At 42.0% G+C, this 19,160-nt stretch overlaps 1 protein-coding gene and 1 pseudogene across 2 annotated transcripts in view; both read right to left on the bottom strand.

Moving 5' to 3' along the window:
* LOC119514265 (C-C motif chemokine 2-like) overlaps positions 1 to 16,870 on the bottom strand; it is a 33,492-nt gene extending 16,622 nt beyond the window's left edge. The window contains exons 1-3 of one of the 2 annotated variants that reach the window (XM_037809949.1): positions 16,745 to 16,870; positions 15,861 to 15,978; positions 14,999 to 15,480 (exon numbers count right to left, since the gene is read on the bottom strand). In XM_037809949.1, coding sequence (XP_037665877.1) covers positions 15,375 to 15,480; positions 15,861 to 15,978; positions 16,745 to 16,820 — 300 coding nt within the window. In that variant the 5' untranslated portion in view covers positions 16,821 to 16,870 and the 3' untranslated portion in view covers positions 14,999 to 15,374. Of the gene's footprint in view, positions 1 to 14,998; positions 15,481 to 15,860; positions 15,979 to 16,744 lie in introns of those variants that run through there. The other variant, XM_037809950.1, reaches the window with a different exon arrangement.
* On the bottom strand, positions 6,438 to 6,795 carry LOC119514264 (annotated as a pseudogene).
* Positions 16,871 to 19,160: the final 2,290 nt, after the last annotated feature.

Raw genomic sequence — 19,160 nt, 5'->3', positions numbered from 1 at the left:
CCATAATGAATCCTATCCCTTTTAAATTCCTCATTCTCACCCATTCCCTCTTCTCCTGGTCCCTTTGCAATTCATCATCCTTTTTCTCAGCCACACAAAAGCTGCTGACCTGGGCAATCTATCGAATTGCTGGGTCTGTGTTAATTTAGATCCCTGAAGGGTCCTAGTTATTGGCAGCACCCATAGGCATTCAAACTGAGATAAACATTAAAGACATCAAGGAGAAAAACCAAATATTAAATAAAAAAGGGAACCCTGATGCTTAAAACTTTAGTTGGTGTCCGTCCTCTCCACTGTTTGTACCCGGCATGATGATTGGTTAAAAAAAAAAAAAAAAAAAAAAACTTTAGTTGGCTAGATCTTGGATATTGGGGAGTCTGGATTCAAAGCATATTTCAAACATTGTTAATCCCTCTTCTTATTATAGCTGCTGAAAAATCTCGTTATTTCTTCTCAAGAATAACAGCTGCAACTACCTCCTGAGTCATGCTAATGTGCCAAGCCCTTAATCCTGAAACTTGTAATTGTGAAATTTATTTCTATAATGACAATCTAAGCCTAATTATAATCAGTGCCTAAAAGTCACCCCCTGAAAACATCCCTTTTGCTCAACTGTGGCCTTCTTGCTAAGCCAACCCTTCCCCACTACGTGGGACATGACTCCTAGGAATGAGCCTCTCTGGAGCTGAGGGACTAATACCAAATATTGATCAGTGATGCTTTACAGAGAAAGATCTTGATTGAAAGGGAGAAATGTAAAAGGAAATAAAACATAATAGAGTTACTGTGTCTAAAAGATTTAAACTGGAGTCAGGAGGTCATTCTGGAGGTTACTCTCAGCAACTCTCAGCCAGATATTACAAACTGCCAAAGTATGAAAAGATTCAAACAATAATGTTCCTCAAAACCCTAAAGACATCTGGATACCATAAACCACAAGATTAAGAACTCAGTAAATTATCTAACATGAAGGACTAATTGGAGTATCCCAAATCTCCAATTGCAAACAATTTATCCAATCTTATTTTGCTTTAAAAACTCTTGCCTTGAAGTGCCAAGATGGGGCATGATTTAGGTTGCAACCCCAAATAAATGCTTTTGTGGCCTTGCAGCTTAGTTTGTTATTTCTCGGTTGGCAAGGCTATCCTTCCTGCACTGAACTGCTGTTGCACCTTTGTTAAAATTCAGTTGGACATATTTGTGTGGGTCTATTTCTGGGTTTTCTGTTCCATTCCATCAATCTTTGTGTCTATCCCAGTATGACACAGTCTCGATTACTGTAAATGTATAAAGAATGAAATGGACTGATTATTCTTCAGAATTGTTTTAGCTTTCTAGTTCCTTTGTCTTTTCATATAATTTTTTGAATTATCTTGTTTATGTCTACAAAAAATCATACTCTGATTTTCATAGGAATTATGTTCAACCTGCACATCAATTCCTTTCATTAGGATTTCAATATTATAAATCCTATACTTGCTTTCTTAGATTGATACCTATTTCAAGTGATTGTAACATTGTTGTATATTTAATTCCCATTTCCATGCCTTCACTGCTAGTATATGGAATGGCAACTGATTTTCATATGATGATCTTCTGTCCTGTGACCTTGCTGAAGTCAGTAGCTCTAGGAGATTTTTAGAGATCCCTTGGAATTTTCTATGTAGACTATCATGTGATCTGCAAATAGAGACTGTTTTATTTCTTCCTTTCCAATCTGTGTGCCTTTTAATTCCTTTCTTGTCTTAGTGCAAAAGCTAGAACTTCCAGTACTATGTTGACAAGCAGTGGTGAGTGTGAATATCCTGATCTTAGGGGAAATACATTCAATCTTTCATCAGTAAGTATGATGGGTTTTTTGTAGCTGCTCTTTATCAAACTGAGGAAGGTACCCTGAACTCCTAGTTTTCTGAGAGCTTTTACCATGAATGAGTATTGAATTTTGTCAAATGCTTTTACTGCATTATTGATATGATCATGTGATTTTTGTTGTTTAGTCTGTTAATCTCATGAATTATATTAATTGATTTTCAAATACTGAACAAGACTTGCATTTCTAGAATAAATCCCACTTGATAATGGTGTATAATTCTTTTTATATAATGCTGACTTCTATTTGTTTATATTCTATTAAGGAATTTTGTGTCTGTATTCATGAGGAATATTGGTCTGCAGTTTTCCCATTTTTGTATTGCTTTTGTCTAGTTTTATATCAGACTTCATAGAATGAGTTGGGGTTATTAATTTTTAAATTTAACATTATGAAGTGAATTTTCATAACTCATGGAATATTAGTCAGTATCTGCTAATCTATTCTATGAATGCATTAGAACTTATCTAACATTTAGTTGGCTTCTTCTTTTGACAATTATAAATTAGATATGATGACTATACAAAAGAAATCTTTATCCTAAGATAAAGAATCTATTTACTTTTATAGGATAGAATATTAAATGTTGGATTAATAGTTTAAAATATGTTACCATTTTTTGGGCTTGCACATATCTTGCTCCATTGCTCTTTGTGTAGTTTGTACCCTGAATAACAGTTGCGTATTATTATTTTTTTTGCATATTTGCAGATTTTATAGTGAAAAATCCATTTAGTTTAAATGTACATTTATTTATTTCATTTTCATGTTATATTAGCTATTTTATTTTCATGGGCATGACTTATTTTACATAGCTTTTGTTCAATGGATGCTGGTGTTTTCTTAAGGGTTTACAAGGGGTTAATATTGAATATTCCATGGGTTGCAATGCAGTTATTACAGTGGCCTCTGGATTTTCTTAGGTTATAAAAGGACTTGAGGCTTTCCAGAATGACCACTTTATTAGACTTTTGTGACTGCCCCCTGTCAAAGGTATCATGCAATTAGATACCTGCCATTGTGTAGGGGACTTAAGGCAATGGTTTATACAGTGTGTGTACACAGATAAGTTTATAGACACACAGACTACACTCAGGATTGGTTACTCTCTCCAGTGAGGTGATTTCATTCAGAAGTTGCATCCAGAGAAAACAAGAAGAAATGATACTAATAATTATTATTATTGGGAGGCATCATGGAATTAATAATCAAGTGATCTGGGTCTTTTCCTCTCTCAGCCTCTAACCAGGGTATGACCTTGTGCTGGTCATTTAGACTTTTAGCTTTACTTACCTTTTGTGTCTGTACAATTTGATAGTTGATGGGATCAGAGAGAACAAAAAGTTTCCTTCTGCATCAGATGCTTTGATGCCTCACTCCCTGTCCTGTTGTCCACCTGAATATTGACACTTGAAGGAGACAGTTCCCAGCCTACTGCTAGCTTTCCATGGCAAATGCCTGCATCTCTGTTCTTTTATGCCTGCATCTCTGTAGGCTTTCTGCAAAACCACTGGAGCTTGCTTGACTCCAGTGCAGGGCCAGACTGGAAATGTGGGGGAGTTAACACCCTCATGTCAACCTTCATCCAGAGGGAGATGGGAAAAGGTAGACAAATGCTCGAACCTCCTGTGTGCTGGTGCAGCCACTGTGAGGCGTGGTCCACATAGCTTCTCAGAGGGACTCCAGCAGGACTGAGCCTTTGTTGCCCGTGATGGTAGCTGCTCAATAACCCATGCTTTATTAACTTTCCCACTTCCCTGTCTCACTTTCCTTCATTCCTCTCCTGTGTTTTCTGGGACCATCTCCCAAATACTGCACCTGAGACCTTGTCTCGGAGAGTTGCTTTAAAATAAACCTTTATTTTAGAATAATTTTAGATTTGCACATTTCAAAGATAGTACAGGAAATTCTCATATACCTCTCACTCATCTTCCCCTACTGTGAATACCTTACATAACCAATGTATATTTGTCAAAACTAGACAACCAACATTTGTGCATTACTATTAGCTAAATTCCAGACTTTATTTGGATTTCCAAGAATGCCCTGTTTCTGTTCTAGAATCCAATCCAGGGTCCTACATTGCATTTAGCAGGATCTATATTGAGTTGGAGGAGTGTCAAGTTAAAATAGTACTCAAGTATCAACTCTCTTGATTGGTGGGGGCAGCCCAGAGAGCTTTATTGGAGAACATTGTGGGCTTTAATTGGGTTTGAGTTCATGGTTCTGCACTGTCATGTGATGTCTGCCCCAAGTGCAGATTCAGGGAGTGGTGCCATCCACACCCTGCCTTTGCCAAGTGTGAACTGGATGACTTTATGCCTTATTTTAGCCGTGTGGTTCTATGTTTATCTGAAAAAGGAACAGTTGGAGGCCAAGAAGCCTTGGGAAATAAGAAAGGCAGAAAAAGACTTTAGCTATTCAGCTTTTCGGGATGTTGTGAACATTAGATGAGTTAATATATGAAAAGTCCTATGAAAATGTCCAGAACATGGTTGGTGTTAGGTAAGCTTTAGCTGTCATTATTATTAGTATTAGGAAATGGGGGTATGTAGTGGACTGAGGGATCCTGGGGAGGGACTTAGAGTAAGGCTGACAGCCTCCCAAACAAGGTCTTCCTAAAACTATCTCATTTCTTCTAAATCGATACACCAAAAGAGCCACTGGCTTGCAGGAATGCTGTATTGTACATGAGGGAATGACATGAGTATCCCAGAAATATGGGAAAGGTAAGGTCCCAAGAGTCCTCCAAGGACTCAAGATGAGGAATATTGAGTTTCATTGGGTTTTGGGGGCTGCAATCCAGGGAGGAGAGTTTCTTTGTTACACTAATATTCTAGTTCTATGGGGAGTTCAAAGATTGAAGCTAGTCAATCACTGTCATTTTGCAGTTCCCTTTCCTGGCTGTTGGCTTTTGTATAAACAGCAAAAATCTTAAGATAGAGAATTAAAACTTTTGCTGTTAAATCCCCTAGCATCTTGTTCAGCTGTCCAACTGTCTTCTAAGGAAGTGGTCACTCCAACTTCTCTCTTTCTCTTCCTCTGTATCTTCCACTTAGAAGATCCCTCAGAGTCAGTGAAGTTGGGTATTTGGTTGCTATGGTCAGGACCCACAGGTAGTGAAATTGTGGAGCTTCTGTAACTTGTGCAATATATTCATTGACTTTCTTGGGCCCAACCCTGTTTTCCCTCTATAATGACCCATCCACCGGGAGGAGCATAATTTGGCTTATTGATACCAAGCTTGTCCACAAGACTTGCTTTGGCCAGTTAGGTGTTAGCAGAAGTTACAAGGCCATATGTGAGCAGAAGGCAAGTGCCATCTCATGGTTCCACCATCGTGTCTTTCCCCTTTACCACAAAAATGGCATGTCCCAGATGGAGACCGTCCCTCCATCCTGAATGTCATAATGAAGAAGATCTATGGAGCAGAGATACAGCAAAGTTGACAAGACATGGAAACAGTAGGCGCTGACATTAGGGGAAGCTGGGCATGGGATCTGTGGAAACTGGAGGTAGTATTTTTGCAACTTTTCTGTAAGTCTAACATTTGTTCAAAATAAAAACTAAACCAGAGAGATAACAAAAACCTCATAGAAGTGAACTTTATATTCTACAATTGAAAGATTGATGGTACTTAAAAAAATAACTGAATAAGAAATAATGTAGACCATTGAGATCCTGGAGTTGTTACTGCAGCATAACATTGCAAAACCCTACTGTTATTGTACAGGGGGAGGGAGAGCTGCTGTAACAAAAAAAAAAAAAAAAAAAGAAAGATGTGGCATTAGTTTTGGTACCTGGAAGGAAACAATAAAGAAAATTTTATTTCAGACTGATAAAATGATAACTATTCAAAAGAACAGTGGAATACTCAGTACAGTTATCACTGGTAAAACTTGGAAGACAATTTTCCTAATCAGCTTTTTTGTTGTTGTTAGAAGCAAAATAAAATTCTGATTTACTGTTGGACAACATTGTTTCACACATACATCAACAGGCCAAAAAAAAAAAAAAAAAAGGAAAAAAAAAGAAACCTTTATCTTTGGCCTTCTTAACCATAGCATACAAACCAACTGCTTACATAGTACAGCTAAGTACATAAGCAAAAAAAGTTACTGGAATGCTTGGAATAAGATTGTATTTTTTTGTTGTTTTTGATTTTTTTACAAGGTTTTCTTTCTCCTTTGAGATGATAATGAACATGGTCACACCACAAGTAAAGTCAGAAGTAGGACAGAGAACTCTCTGAAGGCTGGTTTGGTCATCCAAGATCGTTAAAAATGGCTGACCCCTAACACTATGTACAAAAATAAAAAATGTAAATAAAAAATACAAACAAATTTTCCTTTTTAAAGTACTTTTAAGGAAAAAAGCATGGCCTTGGAAGTTTTGGTTCTTTTTTCCGCCCCTGTTGCAAATCCACGCTGTGGTTCTGGCTGAGTGGTGGGAGCGCGTGTCACCTGCAGGGGGCGCTGCCCGCGGTGGGTGGGGCGGCCCCTCCACTCGGAGGGGAACTCGTTTAGATTCTGAGACCGGAAGTGGAGGGTGAGTAAGTCACGGCGGCTTTTTTTTTTTTTTTTAAGTTTAATGTTTCCTTCTTTGCTGTCTCGTCACCCTCATCGGTCTTCTGCTTCTTGGTGTCCACGTCATCATCCTCATCATCTTCAGCTGCCCGTTTGCCCGTAGTTGCCTCAGCCTCCTCATCTCCTCACCATCTCCTTCCTCTTCCTCCTCCTCTTCCTCCCCACCTTCTTCCTCTTCTTCGTCTACCTCGTTGTCAGCCTTCTGTTCCCCATTTTCTTCGTAGCGTTCCCATTAGCAGGTGCGTCTCTTCCTTTCTCCGCCTCCTCCACAACTTCCTTCTTCTCCTTTAAGTCCTTGGTGGTGATTTCGGAGCTGGTATCCACGGCCGTGTCTGACATGGTGGGGCATGCGGTGATCCGATGCAACGGATTAAAAAGAAAGCGAGGGTTCGGGGACTCTGGCGATAAAGCTGCTGGTGGAGGTGGTTGCGGCGAGTGGGGAGCCGGCCCGGGGAACGATGCAAAGATGGCTTTTCCGAGCAGCCAGTTCCTAATCAGCTTTTATGTTTAAACCTCTGAACATAGTTTCTTAGAAAGATTCTGTTTCCTCCCCTCTTGAATATGGTCTTGCTCAGTGACTTGATTTGTCATCTGCATTCTATTGGCTTTATGCCACCTATCAGCTTCTACGTTCTCCTTGGGGGAGGAGTGGGGGGCAAGTCTCCTTTTATGAAGTCTGACTGTCCTGAGACCACCGTCCAGCTAACCATATGAGCATACCATGTGGAGGAGAACTAAGGAAACTGCTGACAGGGAGAACCCGGGCTCTAGCCAAAAACCACAGCCAGCCTCCAGCTTCTCAAGCCATCCCAGCTCAGGCTCAGACAATGTGGGGCAGTATATAAGATGTCCATCCTCTGCCCATTCTGAATTTGTGACCCACAAACTCATGTTAGAATAAAATGATTGCAGTCTTAAGGCACTAAGTTTTAGAGTTGTGTTGTATGTAGCAACAGACACCTGAAAGAGATTGTTAGTCTCTGTTCCCGGAGTCCCTTAGTCCATTCAAAAGGGTTAACTGTGCACCATCTGAAGGCATTCAGAGATTTCAACAATAGATGCGGGAAAATCATACTCTTAATTTGATCCTTACCACAAGGCTGGGTTTTCTTATAACTTATTTTTAACTTTTTATTTTGAACTTATTTCAAACTTACAGGACAGTTGAAAAAATAATATAAAAACAATACAGGGAACTCCTATATATTTCCTACCTAGACTACCTAGATATTCAGATTTATCAGATTTTAACATTTTGCCACATTGTTATATCATTGTACCTATCGCCTACCTACTAACTACCTGCCTGCCTGCCTACCTACCTACGTATCATCTAATCTATCATCTGTTCATCCATCCATCTATCCATCCATCCATTCATCTCTTTCTGTCTTTTTGTTTTTGCAATTTTATTGAGATATATTCACACACCAAAAACAAGTCTTCTGAAGTATATAATCAATGGCTCACACTAACATCACTTGGTTGTGCATATATCACCATGATCGATTTTAGAACATTTTCATTACTCCAGAAAAGAAATAAAAACTAAAGGAAAACCCAAATCCTTCCATACCCCTTATCCCACCCCACCCTTGACCCTGCATTATTGGCCCATTGTATTGGTGTGGTACATTTGTTACTGCTGATGAAAGAATATTAAGATATTACTGTTAACTATACTCTATAGTTTGCAATAAGTACATTTTTCCCATTTATCCCTCTTTAACACATTGTACTAGCATCATACATTTGTTCTAGTTCCTGAAAGAACTTTTTTTTTATTTGTCCAGTTAATCACATTGTCTGCCACAAGATTCACTGTTATACACATTCCCATGTTTTAGCTTCCAACTTTCCTTCCAGTGACATACATGACTCTAAACTTCCCTTTCCACCATATTTACATTCTATACTGTTAATTATTCTCACAATAACGTGCTACTGTCACCTCTATCCAAATGTTTAAGTTTGACCTAATTAAACATTCTACACATATGAAGCAACTGCACCCTGTTCTTTAGCCTCGTTCTATATCCTGGTAACCTATATTCTGTATTTCATGTCTATGAGTTTACATATTATAATTAGTTCATATTAGTGAGATCATACAATATTTGTCTTTTTGTATCTGACTTATTTCACATAACATAATGTCCTCAAGGTTCATCCGTGTTATAGCATGCTTTAGGACTTCATTTCTTCCTACTACTGAATAATATTCCATTGCATGGATATTTAGGTTGTTTCCATCTTTTGGCAATTATGAATAATGCTGCTATGAACATCGGTGTGCAAATGTCTGTTGGCATCCCTGCTTTCGGATCGCCTGGATTTATACTGAGTAGTGGGATTGCTGGGTCCTAAGGCAACTCTAAACTTAGCTTCCTGAGGAACTGCCAAACCATCCTCCACAGTGACTGTACCATTTTACACTCCCATCAGCAGTGAATAACTGTTCCTATTTCTCCACATCCTCTCTAACACTTGCAGTTTCCTGTTTGTTTAATAGTGGCCATTCTAGTAGTGTGAGATGATAGCTCACTGTGGTTTTGATTTGCATTTCCCTAATAGCTAGTGAAGCTGAGCATCTTTTCATGCGCTTTTTAGCCATCTGTATTTCCTCTTTGGAAAAATGTCTATTCATGTCCTTTGCCCATTTTTAAATTGGGTTGTCTTTTTAGTGTTGAGTTGTAGGATTTCTTTATATATAGTCTGGATACCAAACCCTTATCAGATATGTGGTTTCCAAATATTTTCTCCCATTGATTTGGTTGCCTTTTCACTTTTGACAAAGTCCTTTGAAGCACAGAAGTACTCAATTTTGAGGAGTTCCCATTTATCTTTTTTTTTTCTTTCATTGCTTGTGCTTTAGATGTAAAGTCAAAGAAACTACTGCCTATCACTAGATCTTGAAGATATTTCCCTATGTTTTCTTCTAAGGAGTTTTATAGTACTGATTCTTATATTTAGGCCTGTGTCAGTTTGGATGTATTATGTCCCCCAAAACTCCATGTTCTTTGATGCAGTCTTGTGGAGGCAGACATATTAGTGTTGATTAGATTGGAATCCTTTGATTGTTTCCATGGAGATGTGACTCAATCAACTGTGAGTGAAACATTTGGATAATTTTCATGGAAGTGTTACCCCACCCATTCAGGGAGGGTCTGAATTAAATCACTGGAGCCATATAAACGAGCTGACAAACAGAAGGAGCTCAGAGCAGCTAAGAGTGACATTTTGTAGAGCAACTGAGAGTGACATTTTGAAGAGCAGCTGAGAGGACAAAACACCCCAAGAGCAACACTTTGGAGAATGCCATGTTGAAACGCAACCTGGGAGCAAGCAGATGGCAGCCATGTGCCTTCCAAGCTAACAGAGGTTTTTCCGGATGCCAGTGGTGATCCTTCCATGAAGGTACTCTTTTGTTGGACACTTTATGGCCTTAAGATTGTAACTCTGTAAACAAGTAAACCCCCTTTATAAAAGCCAATCCATTTCTGGTGTTTTGCAAAATGGCAGCATTAGCAAACCAGAACAAAGCCTTGATCCATTCTGAGTTAACTTTTGTATAGGGTGTGAGATAGCAGTCCTCTTTCATTCTTCTGAATATGGATATCCAGTTCTTCTAACACCATATATACAACATAAAATATCCCATCTCAACCGCTCCTGAGCATACTATTCAGTGGCATTAATCATATTCACAATGATAAGGCTGGGTTATAATCTGCCTGAAAGCATTTATCAATTTTTTCTTTTACTACTCGATATTGAGAAACAGTTACTTCTGCCTATTCTTCAAGACCTTGAATTTGTAGACTCTATTCCCTTTCATTTCTGATTGCGAAATGGCCAGTTCTTTTCTGAGCTGATTTCTTTCTTTTAATACCTTGCCAAGTGCAACCAGCAGCAATTAACACTCCTACTAAACTTGCATCTTCCTACTCATTGGCCTGGAACAGTAAAAAATGTTTTTGGCTTTGTAGGCCATGCTGTTTCTGTTGCAACTACTCATCTCTGCCATTGTAGAGCAACCTCAGGCACAGACCACGGGTGAACAAATGAGTTTGGTTGTGTTCCAATAAAATTTTATTTACGAAAACAGGCACCAGGATTTGGCCTGCACACTGTAGTTCACTGAGCCCTGCCTTAAGAGCTAAAAGATCCAGGACCTTTGAGTTATATACATGCCTCTTTGTGAGGTTTGGTTGTGGCTTCTTGATCTGGAGATCAATGAGTTAGAGGACAGTTTATCTGCTCCTGAACACAGCTTATTACGAGGGTGGGATAGAAACAAGACAGTTACTCTAACTCATTGGGAAAAGGAAAACTGGGAGCCACCCAGCCGTCACTGTTGATAGCAGTCTTGAAATACTCTGAGCAGGCATTGTGAAGGCCCCATTTGGGAATAGGGGCTCCGACCTCACTTGCAGGAGGGCCTCCCTTGTCCAGGGCCCCTGGATCCACATTCTGCAGGGCTCCTGCCTGTCCCTTTCTTCCTCTTGGCCACAGTAGAAGTGGGAATTGTGGACATGCCCTCCTTTGGAGGCCTAATACCTTGTCTCTGACTCATAGAAGATTTGAATGCTGTTTACAGCTATAACTGCCAAAGCCTTCTTCAGTGCAGGTTTCTGATATTCTTGGCAACATAATTTCCTCAAAAACCAAAACAAACAACAAAAACAACAACTAGTAATTATCTGAGCTACCAGTAATGCTACTCAAAGTCCCTCCCTATCACCTTTGCTGATTCCTGTTTCCCCCACACCCCACACATGCCCTCTTTTAGGCTGAGGCTCCCAGGCTTGAATGGGAAAAGCCACATTCATCACCCTCTCTCTTTGTTGAGCCACCCTATCCAACGGAGACGTTTACAGGAACTTTGCTGCCCAAAACCTTTTTAAAATTCCGTCTTACTGCTTGCGGTGGCAAAAAATTTTGGTATTTCCAACTCTACAAGGTCCTGAATTTCTGTACTCTATATTCCCTTTCTCTTCTGATTATAAACTGGCCAAGTCTAGATCAGAAGAAAGGACATTACAGAAGCTCAAGTCAGAGGTTGCAGGACTGGCTGGTGGCCCCAGCAATGTGGATATGACAGAGCTGAGGAACACAGGGCCCCAAACCTGTTTGTGCATCAGAATCATCTCAGGAAATCATCAGATGTTCCAAAGGGAAGGGGAGCCTTCCCTCATTCCAACATCCCAAATCAGAATCTTTGGGGATGTATTGATGTTTTGAAAGGAATTTAGATGAATTTAGTGCATAAACAACTTGGGAATTATTTAATGTCCAACGTAAGTCCATAATCTGTGGTCCCAAAGATGAAAAGTGACTTACACAAGGTTATCTGACAATTTAGTCACCGATCAGATCCAGACCTTAAAAGTCAGGTCACAGTGCCTGGCTACTTATTGTAAATCTTTGCAGGTCCCTACCTGTGGTAGACTGAATAATGATGTCCCCCAAATGCTCATATCCTAATCCCTGGAATCTGGGAATAAGTTACCTTAGATGGCAACAGGGGTTTTTCAGCTGTGATTAAATTAAGGGCCTTGATATCAGGAGATTATCCTGGTTATGTGGATGGGCCCAATGTAATCACAAAGAACCTTAGAAAAGGGAGACAGGAGAGTCAGAGTCAGAGAGGAGATGTGGTGACAGAATCAGAGGCCAGGGAAAGAAAGGGAGAGATTTGAAGAGGCTTTGAAAATGGAGAAAAGGACCATGAGTTAAAGAGTCCCGGTGGCCTCTAGAAGTTGGGAAAGGTAAGAAGACGGATCCTCCCCTGGAGTCTCCAGGAGGAATGCAGCCATGCTGACCCATTGTAGACTTCTGACCTCCAGAACTGTAAGGCAATATGTCTGTGTTGTTTTAAGCCATTAAGTTTGTGGCAATTAGTTGCAGCAGCAATCTGGAGATGGGACACTGTTGTAACAAATACCTAAAAATGTGGAAGTGGCTTTGGAATTGGTCAGTGGGTGGAGACTGGAAGAATTTTGAGGGGACTGATAGAAAATGCCTGGATTGCCTAGAATAGATAATTAGATAGTAGGAAATGACTACCCTAGCCCTTGGCATTGCCCCCTAAAACAGGGCCTCTGCATTGCGAATGCTTTGTGCTCACAGTTTTGTCATGCCAGGAGTAAGGAATCCCATTCCCAGGTAGGAAAAAATAATAGGTTCAAAATTTCTTGAAATTGAATAATGGGGCTGGAAAAGGGAATATGAAAGCAGATTATTTGGGGAATTGAGAACATGAGGCCCCCTCCCTCTGCCATCCCTCCTCCCAGGTCCTCAGCCTCAAAGGCCTGCTGCTGGGTAAGCTCTATGTGATGTCTCATTTGTTTCAATGGCTTTCCCTCTAGGAGAATAGGAGAAGCAGGGAGGGATGTTGGATCTGGCCTGAGGGTCAGGGAGTTCCACAAAGAGCTGCCAACAAATTGTCTGCTGATTATTTTATTAGGGCACTTTATGAGCATTACTTGGGACTTTGATGGAATCCCTCTCTCTTTAGGTGGGCTCAGCTTGAAACAGGGATCCTGGATTGGCTCCGGAATGTGGAAGCCAAATCTCCTTTCTTCCTCCTTGGCTCCAGCTGGTGTACATGGCTGTCAGATCTTGAAGTGTTCCCCTGGAATCCTGTAGTGAGTTGAATGGGGTACCCCCAAAAGATACGTACATGTCCCCATCCCCTGAACCTATGACTGTTATTTAGTAAAAGAGTCTTTGTGGATGTAAAGATCTCATGATGACCTTATCCTGGATTATCCTGTGGGCCCTAAGGATGTCCTTATAAGATAGACACACAACCGAAAAGACACACAGAGGGGAAAGCAGTGTGAAGGGACTGGAGTGAAGGGGCCACAAGCAGGGACTGGAGTGAAGGGGCAGGAAAGCAGTGTGAAGGGACTGGAGTGAAGGGGCCACAAGCCCAGGAATGTTGGGGCCCCTCCCGAAGCTGGGGAGGCAAGGAAAATTCTCCCCTTGAGCCTCCAGAGGGAGGGCAGCACTGTCAACAACTTGATTTCAGACTTCCTGCTTCCAGAACTGTGAAGGAAAACGTTTCTGTTGTTTTAAACAACCAAATTTGTGTTAATTTGTTATAGATGCCCCAGGAAACTAATACAGTTCCCATTTGTAAAACATTATTATCCCCAACTTATTGATGGGGACTTGAGGAATTCCTGATTCACCCTGCATGACAGAGTGAGTCGGTTCCAGCTCTGGGATCAGAACCCCAGTGGCCTTCTTGCCAGCTGGTGCCCCCCCACCATGCTGCTGGTCCAGTCATCTGGACAGGCCATCTCCTCAGCAATGGGGAGGATTAGTGCCAGGCAGGGTTTATTTGAGAGAGCAAGACACTGCTTTCCTTTGTGTCAGAGGGGCTGTGGGCCCTGGTGGGTTAAATGCCTGAGAGAGATATAGACCGAGCTGTATGCAGCAAGGGAATACTGGCTTTAGGTAGACGTTCAGGAAAAGGAGGCCCTGTCCGTTTAGGTAGGTGGTCTCCTGTGAGTGGGATCCTGTGATTCTGGTCTCAGGGAAGCTCTGTGAGATCGAAGGAGATCATTTCATATCCTAGGTCCTGGGGCTTTCTCCTCCATCTACAACATTCAGTATTTCACCTTGTCTAGCTCATTGTTCTCCAAAACTTGGTCTTTGGCTCCACATTCAGTTCCTAGTTATCTCTTGCCCAGACCATGGTCTCTTGCTGGTTCTTACTTCCCCAGGTCTGCACAAGACCAGCAGGTTACATTCCTGAAACTCAACTTGGAACCTCTGAACATGGCACTTCCCTCCTCATTGGACTAAACACCTTCAAAGTCTCCTTTCCTCTACTAGATTAAGGACTAACTTCCCCACCCTTTATTCAGTCTGCCTTTCTAAATGTCCCATCACTTGATGCAGACATGGACCTCAACTTCCAGCTGATTGTTTTTCTCCCTCTGTGATGTACGTATCATCACCATTTCTACCTCCAGATAGTTTGCTCTCCTTTCCCTAATGATCCTATAATTTCTCTAGGTAAACTTATTGCTTATCGATCAAGGAGAATCTCAAGGCTCATCCTCTTTATGAAACCTTGATCTAACCATGTTATTGACAGTCATTAAGCCTTTCTGGATTTCCCAATGCCCACAGTGTCTGTATTAGTCCAGACTGGAGGATTAATTGAAGGGGACGAGATTGGGGTCAGGTAGACCAGTTAGAGGGAGGTTGCAGTAGATTGGGGGTGAGGTTTTGGCCAGGGAGTGGCGCTGTTGCTAAACAGGTGGCTAGAGTAGTTGGGGTCTGGGTAGCCAAGGTCCGGGGCTGCAGCCACAACTGTGGTATGGCTGACCGGGTCCTGCCTTGCTCTCCCGGACACCAGGATGGGCCTAGCCCAGGGGGAAAGACTGGGGCCAATCCACATTCTCATTCCCCCAAATCCTGAGCTCTCCCCTCTGAAACTGTGCTCCTCTCTCTTCACCAAACTTACACTTCCAAGTTTTTAATTTTCTTAAGAAAACACCAAAAGTCAGGTTTTGTACAAAAATATATATTTGTTCAATAGTTATGTAATAAATGCATCTCTACAATAATATTTTAAGAAATGTCTTGGAAATTAAAACAGAAGTGCTTTGCATTAATGGTCCTTGCAAGGGCCCTCATAACATCCCAGGGGTAGAACTGGGGCTCGAAGAGGGAAAGAGATTTGCTAAAGTGTCCATGTCTAAATAACACTAGTATTCATGGAAGATAAAATTAAAACATCAATAACTTAAATAATATTAACATTACTTGAGGTGTCATGTTTCCAATCAACAAAGTCCATACTCTTTGAAATTATAAAAAAATAATATCAGAAGGCATCTAAGGAAGGCCAGAGGAAAATAAATTAGCTGTAGATTCTTGGGTTCTGGAGTGAGTGTTCACAGCTTTGGAGTTTGGGTTTTCTTGTCCAAGGCAGCAATGGTCTCCTGGACCCATGTCTGCTTGGGGTCAGCACAGATCTCCTTGGCCACTTTGGTCTTGAAGCTGTTGGGGAGAGAGACCAGAGTTAGATGAAGCTCCTTTGAGGTTTCAGCCTAGGAGTGCAGCCCATTCTACCCCCAGGGGTTGCCATGGGAACTAAGGAGGAAGGCAGATGGATGGAGGGGACCTGGAGCAAGCTGCTCCTGTGTCTGCCCCAGGTGAAGCCGTCCTTACTTCAGGCTAAAGAAATTGGGATGGTCTGAGTGAGCACTCGTTGGGGAGCGGTGTTGGAAGTCACTTTTTCCATCTTTGCCTCGGTTTCCCATTGGAAACATTTGGAGTTTAGGTGAGATGGCCTGACACTCTGACTCTGACTCTTAAGTCTGGGAAGCTTGTCCCTGGGGAAGAACTCTGGGCATTGAGATTTGGTGCATTCAACTCACATCACAGCCTCTTTGGGACACTTGCTGCTGGTAATTCTTGTATAGCTCTCCAGCCTCTGCACAGAGATCTTCTTACTGGTGAATGTATAGCAACAGGTGACTGGGGAATTAACTGCATCTGGAAATAAAACCACAAAGAAAAGCAATTTAGGATGGGCTAGATTGTTCTCAGTTTGAACAGAGCAGAAAAGACTAGAGAGGAGATGACAAAGGGACGTAAGAGTAGAGAGAGCAGAACATTGATCTCAATACTTCTGCCCATACCCCAGAGCTAGAATGTGATCTTTGTCACATTTTCCTATGGTGTAAAATGACTATGCAACATTGAAAATGGATAGTGGGAAGGAGGCTGTTAAAACTAGATAACTCCTGGGAGTGTCATTGGGAAGGGCTAATAATCCATATTATCAGGGCCAGGGAAGATCAGCGCAGGGACCCCAGCAATGCGTGCCCTTTTAGGCTCCCAGCAATCCGAAGCCTGGTCGGGTTTCCTTCACACCCACTGCCTCTGCAGAGCTGCTGTTTCCGGGAGCTGGACTCAATGAAACACAGTCCAGATTCTGGGTTTCCCTCTCTCCCCTCTGCTGTATCTGGAAATACCCCCCTTTTGGATGGCCCTGGCCCCCAGACACTGCTGAAAGGAGCTGGGCCAGTAATTACACTGGGGATCTGTTTCAGAGCTGGAGTCTGGAAGGAGCTGGAATTCTGGTTGCGGCTCTGCCCATGAGCATCTGTGTGATCAGGCTCACTTCTTGTCAGGCTCACTTCTTGTCCTCCTCTCAGTTTCTTTATCTTGAAAAGGTGGTTGTGAAAGTGAGAGTCTGGGTAGCCCTTCTGCTCTGCTAGCCCTTGATAACCCAGAGGGGAGGAGGAAGGAGGCTTACCTGGCTGAGCAAGCACCTGGGAGCTGAAGGCGGCGGCTGCGAGGAGCAGGCACAGAAGCGCAGCGGAGACCTTCATGCTGGAGAGTGGGTATGTGAGCTTCAGAGCGGGAGCTGGAGTCTTCTGGGCTTGTGTCAGCCTCTCTGCTGCTCTGGCTGCTCGGCCTGCCTTTTATTGAAAGCCAAGAGGGTGGAGTAAAGCAAGAAGGCCCAGCCCAGGGCAGAGGCCCCCTCAATGAATGACGAAGTGGAATCGCAAATCTGCTGAGCGAGTGAACACCCTGGAGAGGTTTCCAGGAAGTAGGAAAGGAAGCAGTGGGTCAGGCTGGGCACTTTTTTCATTCACTGCTGAAACCCAAAGAAGGGGGGGAGGATGGAGTGCCGTTAGCCCAGACTGACCACAAACGTGATCCAAGTGGGTTATTCGTGAGGATTCTGCTTTCTCTGAAGTGAAAAGTCTGCAGAAAAGGAAGGAAGCAGGGCAACGGAGGTCATAGCAGATGAAAACATCTCAGGGCTCACCTTGCCCACCTTCAGGCAACAGTCCAGAGGGTCTTCAAACTGGAAAGGGGTCTTGAAACCTTGGCTGGGCTGCCAAATAGCACTTTAAACCCATTTGCTCTTTATTATGCAAGGATGGTGGCACAATTGAAGCCTAGAAGAACTATAGGATTTTGTAATCAAAGAACTAAATTCTAAGAGCCATTGGATTTAAGACTTGGAGAAAGCTATATAGACATTGTAGTGCTGCAAATTTTCAATATAATTTTTAAAATAAATTTTCATGTAACACACAATGATTACTCTGTGCTGTGAATATTCTAAGTACCTTACAAATATTGTCTTCAAATCTCCCAATCTTGTCTAGTAAGTATTGTTAATGACCATTTTATAGATGAGGTTAACTGAGGCATGGAAGAGGTTAAGTTACCTGCCCAGGGTCCCCCAGTAATTGGTTAAGCAGAGCCCAGGCAGGCTTAGCCCAAGTCTGTGCTGTTCACTGCTGTGATACACTTCTGGAATGTAACTTGCACAAATCTTCTGCTAGGTGCTTGGTCATATATCTGGATCTTCTCTGTTCTCATCATCTTCCAAACTAGCAGACACCAACAGGGGATTGGGGACATTCCTTGTGATTAAGTCACTAGGAGTTTGGAGCCTGTGGTTAGCACGGCAGGCAGCAGTTGGCAAGAAGTGCATCCTCTGCTGTGGCAGCTGTTCTCCCAGCTTTCTTCTGGATTTTCAAGAAGGATGAGTGGGCAAAGTAACTGTATTTGGGGAATTAAAATGCCTGGCTTCATTTGGCAGCATTGTCTTAGATTTCCTCAGAAACCGTAAAATCGTAGTAGTAAGAATGAAAGGTTTCATTTCAGTCAACTCTTTTCTTTTACAAATATGACAACTCATTCCTTGAGGCATGTTAGTGGCTGAGCTGAGCCTGGAACCTAGGTTTCCTGGCTCCCAACCTACTGCCTCAACCTTCTGAGCCTTGTTTTACCTTTGTGCAAAGGAGAATGGAATGATCTGCTGACTTTTCTTTAAAGTCACTGAGACAAAGTCTGTAAAATTCATGGAATTGATTGGATGAAAACAATTGACAATCATTGTATTTGCAATAAGAGATGGGTTTATATTAAATAAATGACTATGCCTGGTTCCTAGTAAGTGATCAATAATGGCCAAGAAAAGAAATAGCTGGCATTACTGAGTGCTTACCGGGAGCCAGGCACTGTGCTAAGGTGCCTTCCAGCTTTATCTCATCAGTCCTCCAAATAACCTAACCCTCCTTAGGTTGAAAAAGTAAGATGTCCAGGATCTCACAGGTCATGGCATGGAGGATTGAGATTCCCACCCAGGATTCTCTGATTCCAGAATCTCTGCTTCTGGAGACTTGACAGTGCTTCGCAATAGACATTGGCTTCCGAGGAAATCCAAGAACAGAGAATCTGCGGAGAGGCTGCACTAGACTCATGGGTAGAAGTACAAAAATGCAGAACAAAGAGAGAACAAATCAACTTGTGCAGTGCTTTGCTTGTACCTCTCTCAGAGACTTAATTTTATTCTGCCTAAATCTTGCTATTTATGTTTTTTCTCCCCCACTAGTGTGGAATCTCTGTCTGGCTCAGTTCTCTGCCATCCATTCTTAATCAAGTGACTAAAATCTTTCCAGGAATGGATACTTGCAGCCATTTCTTCCCAAAGCATGTCATCTTGACTTCCCAGTTCTTCCTCATGTTAGTGGAAACCCCTCTCTAGTCTACTATTAGTGTGTCCTTTTCCATGGACATGGAGGGTTGTGTCCCTTTTCCTGTGGAATCCTTTACGTACTTGAAGTGGCCCTCCAGTCATTCCTTGGGTTTTCTCCAGCTTAACAATGCCAAGATCTTTACTCTCTGTTATATTATTTTACCATCACTCA

This window comes from Choloepus didactylus, chromosome 18, assembly GCF_015220235.1.
Source record: "Choloepus didactylus isolate mChoDid1 chromosome 18, mChoDid1.pri, whole genome shotgun sequence".
NCBI classification, from domain to species: Eukaryota; Metazoa; Chordata; class Mammalia; order Pilosa; family Megalonychidae; genus Choloepus; species Choloepus didactylus.
The sequence above is the reverse complement of the archived record's forward strand: the minus strand, read 5'-3'. Positions and strand labels throughout refer to the sequence as shown.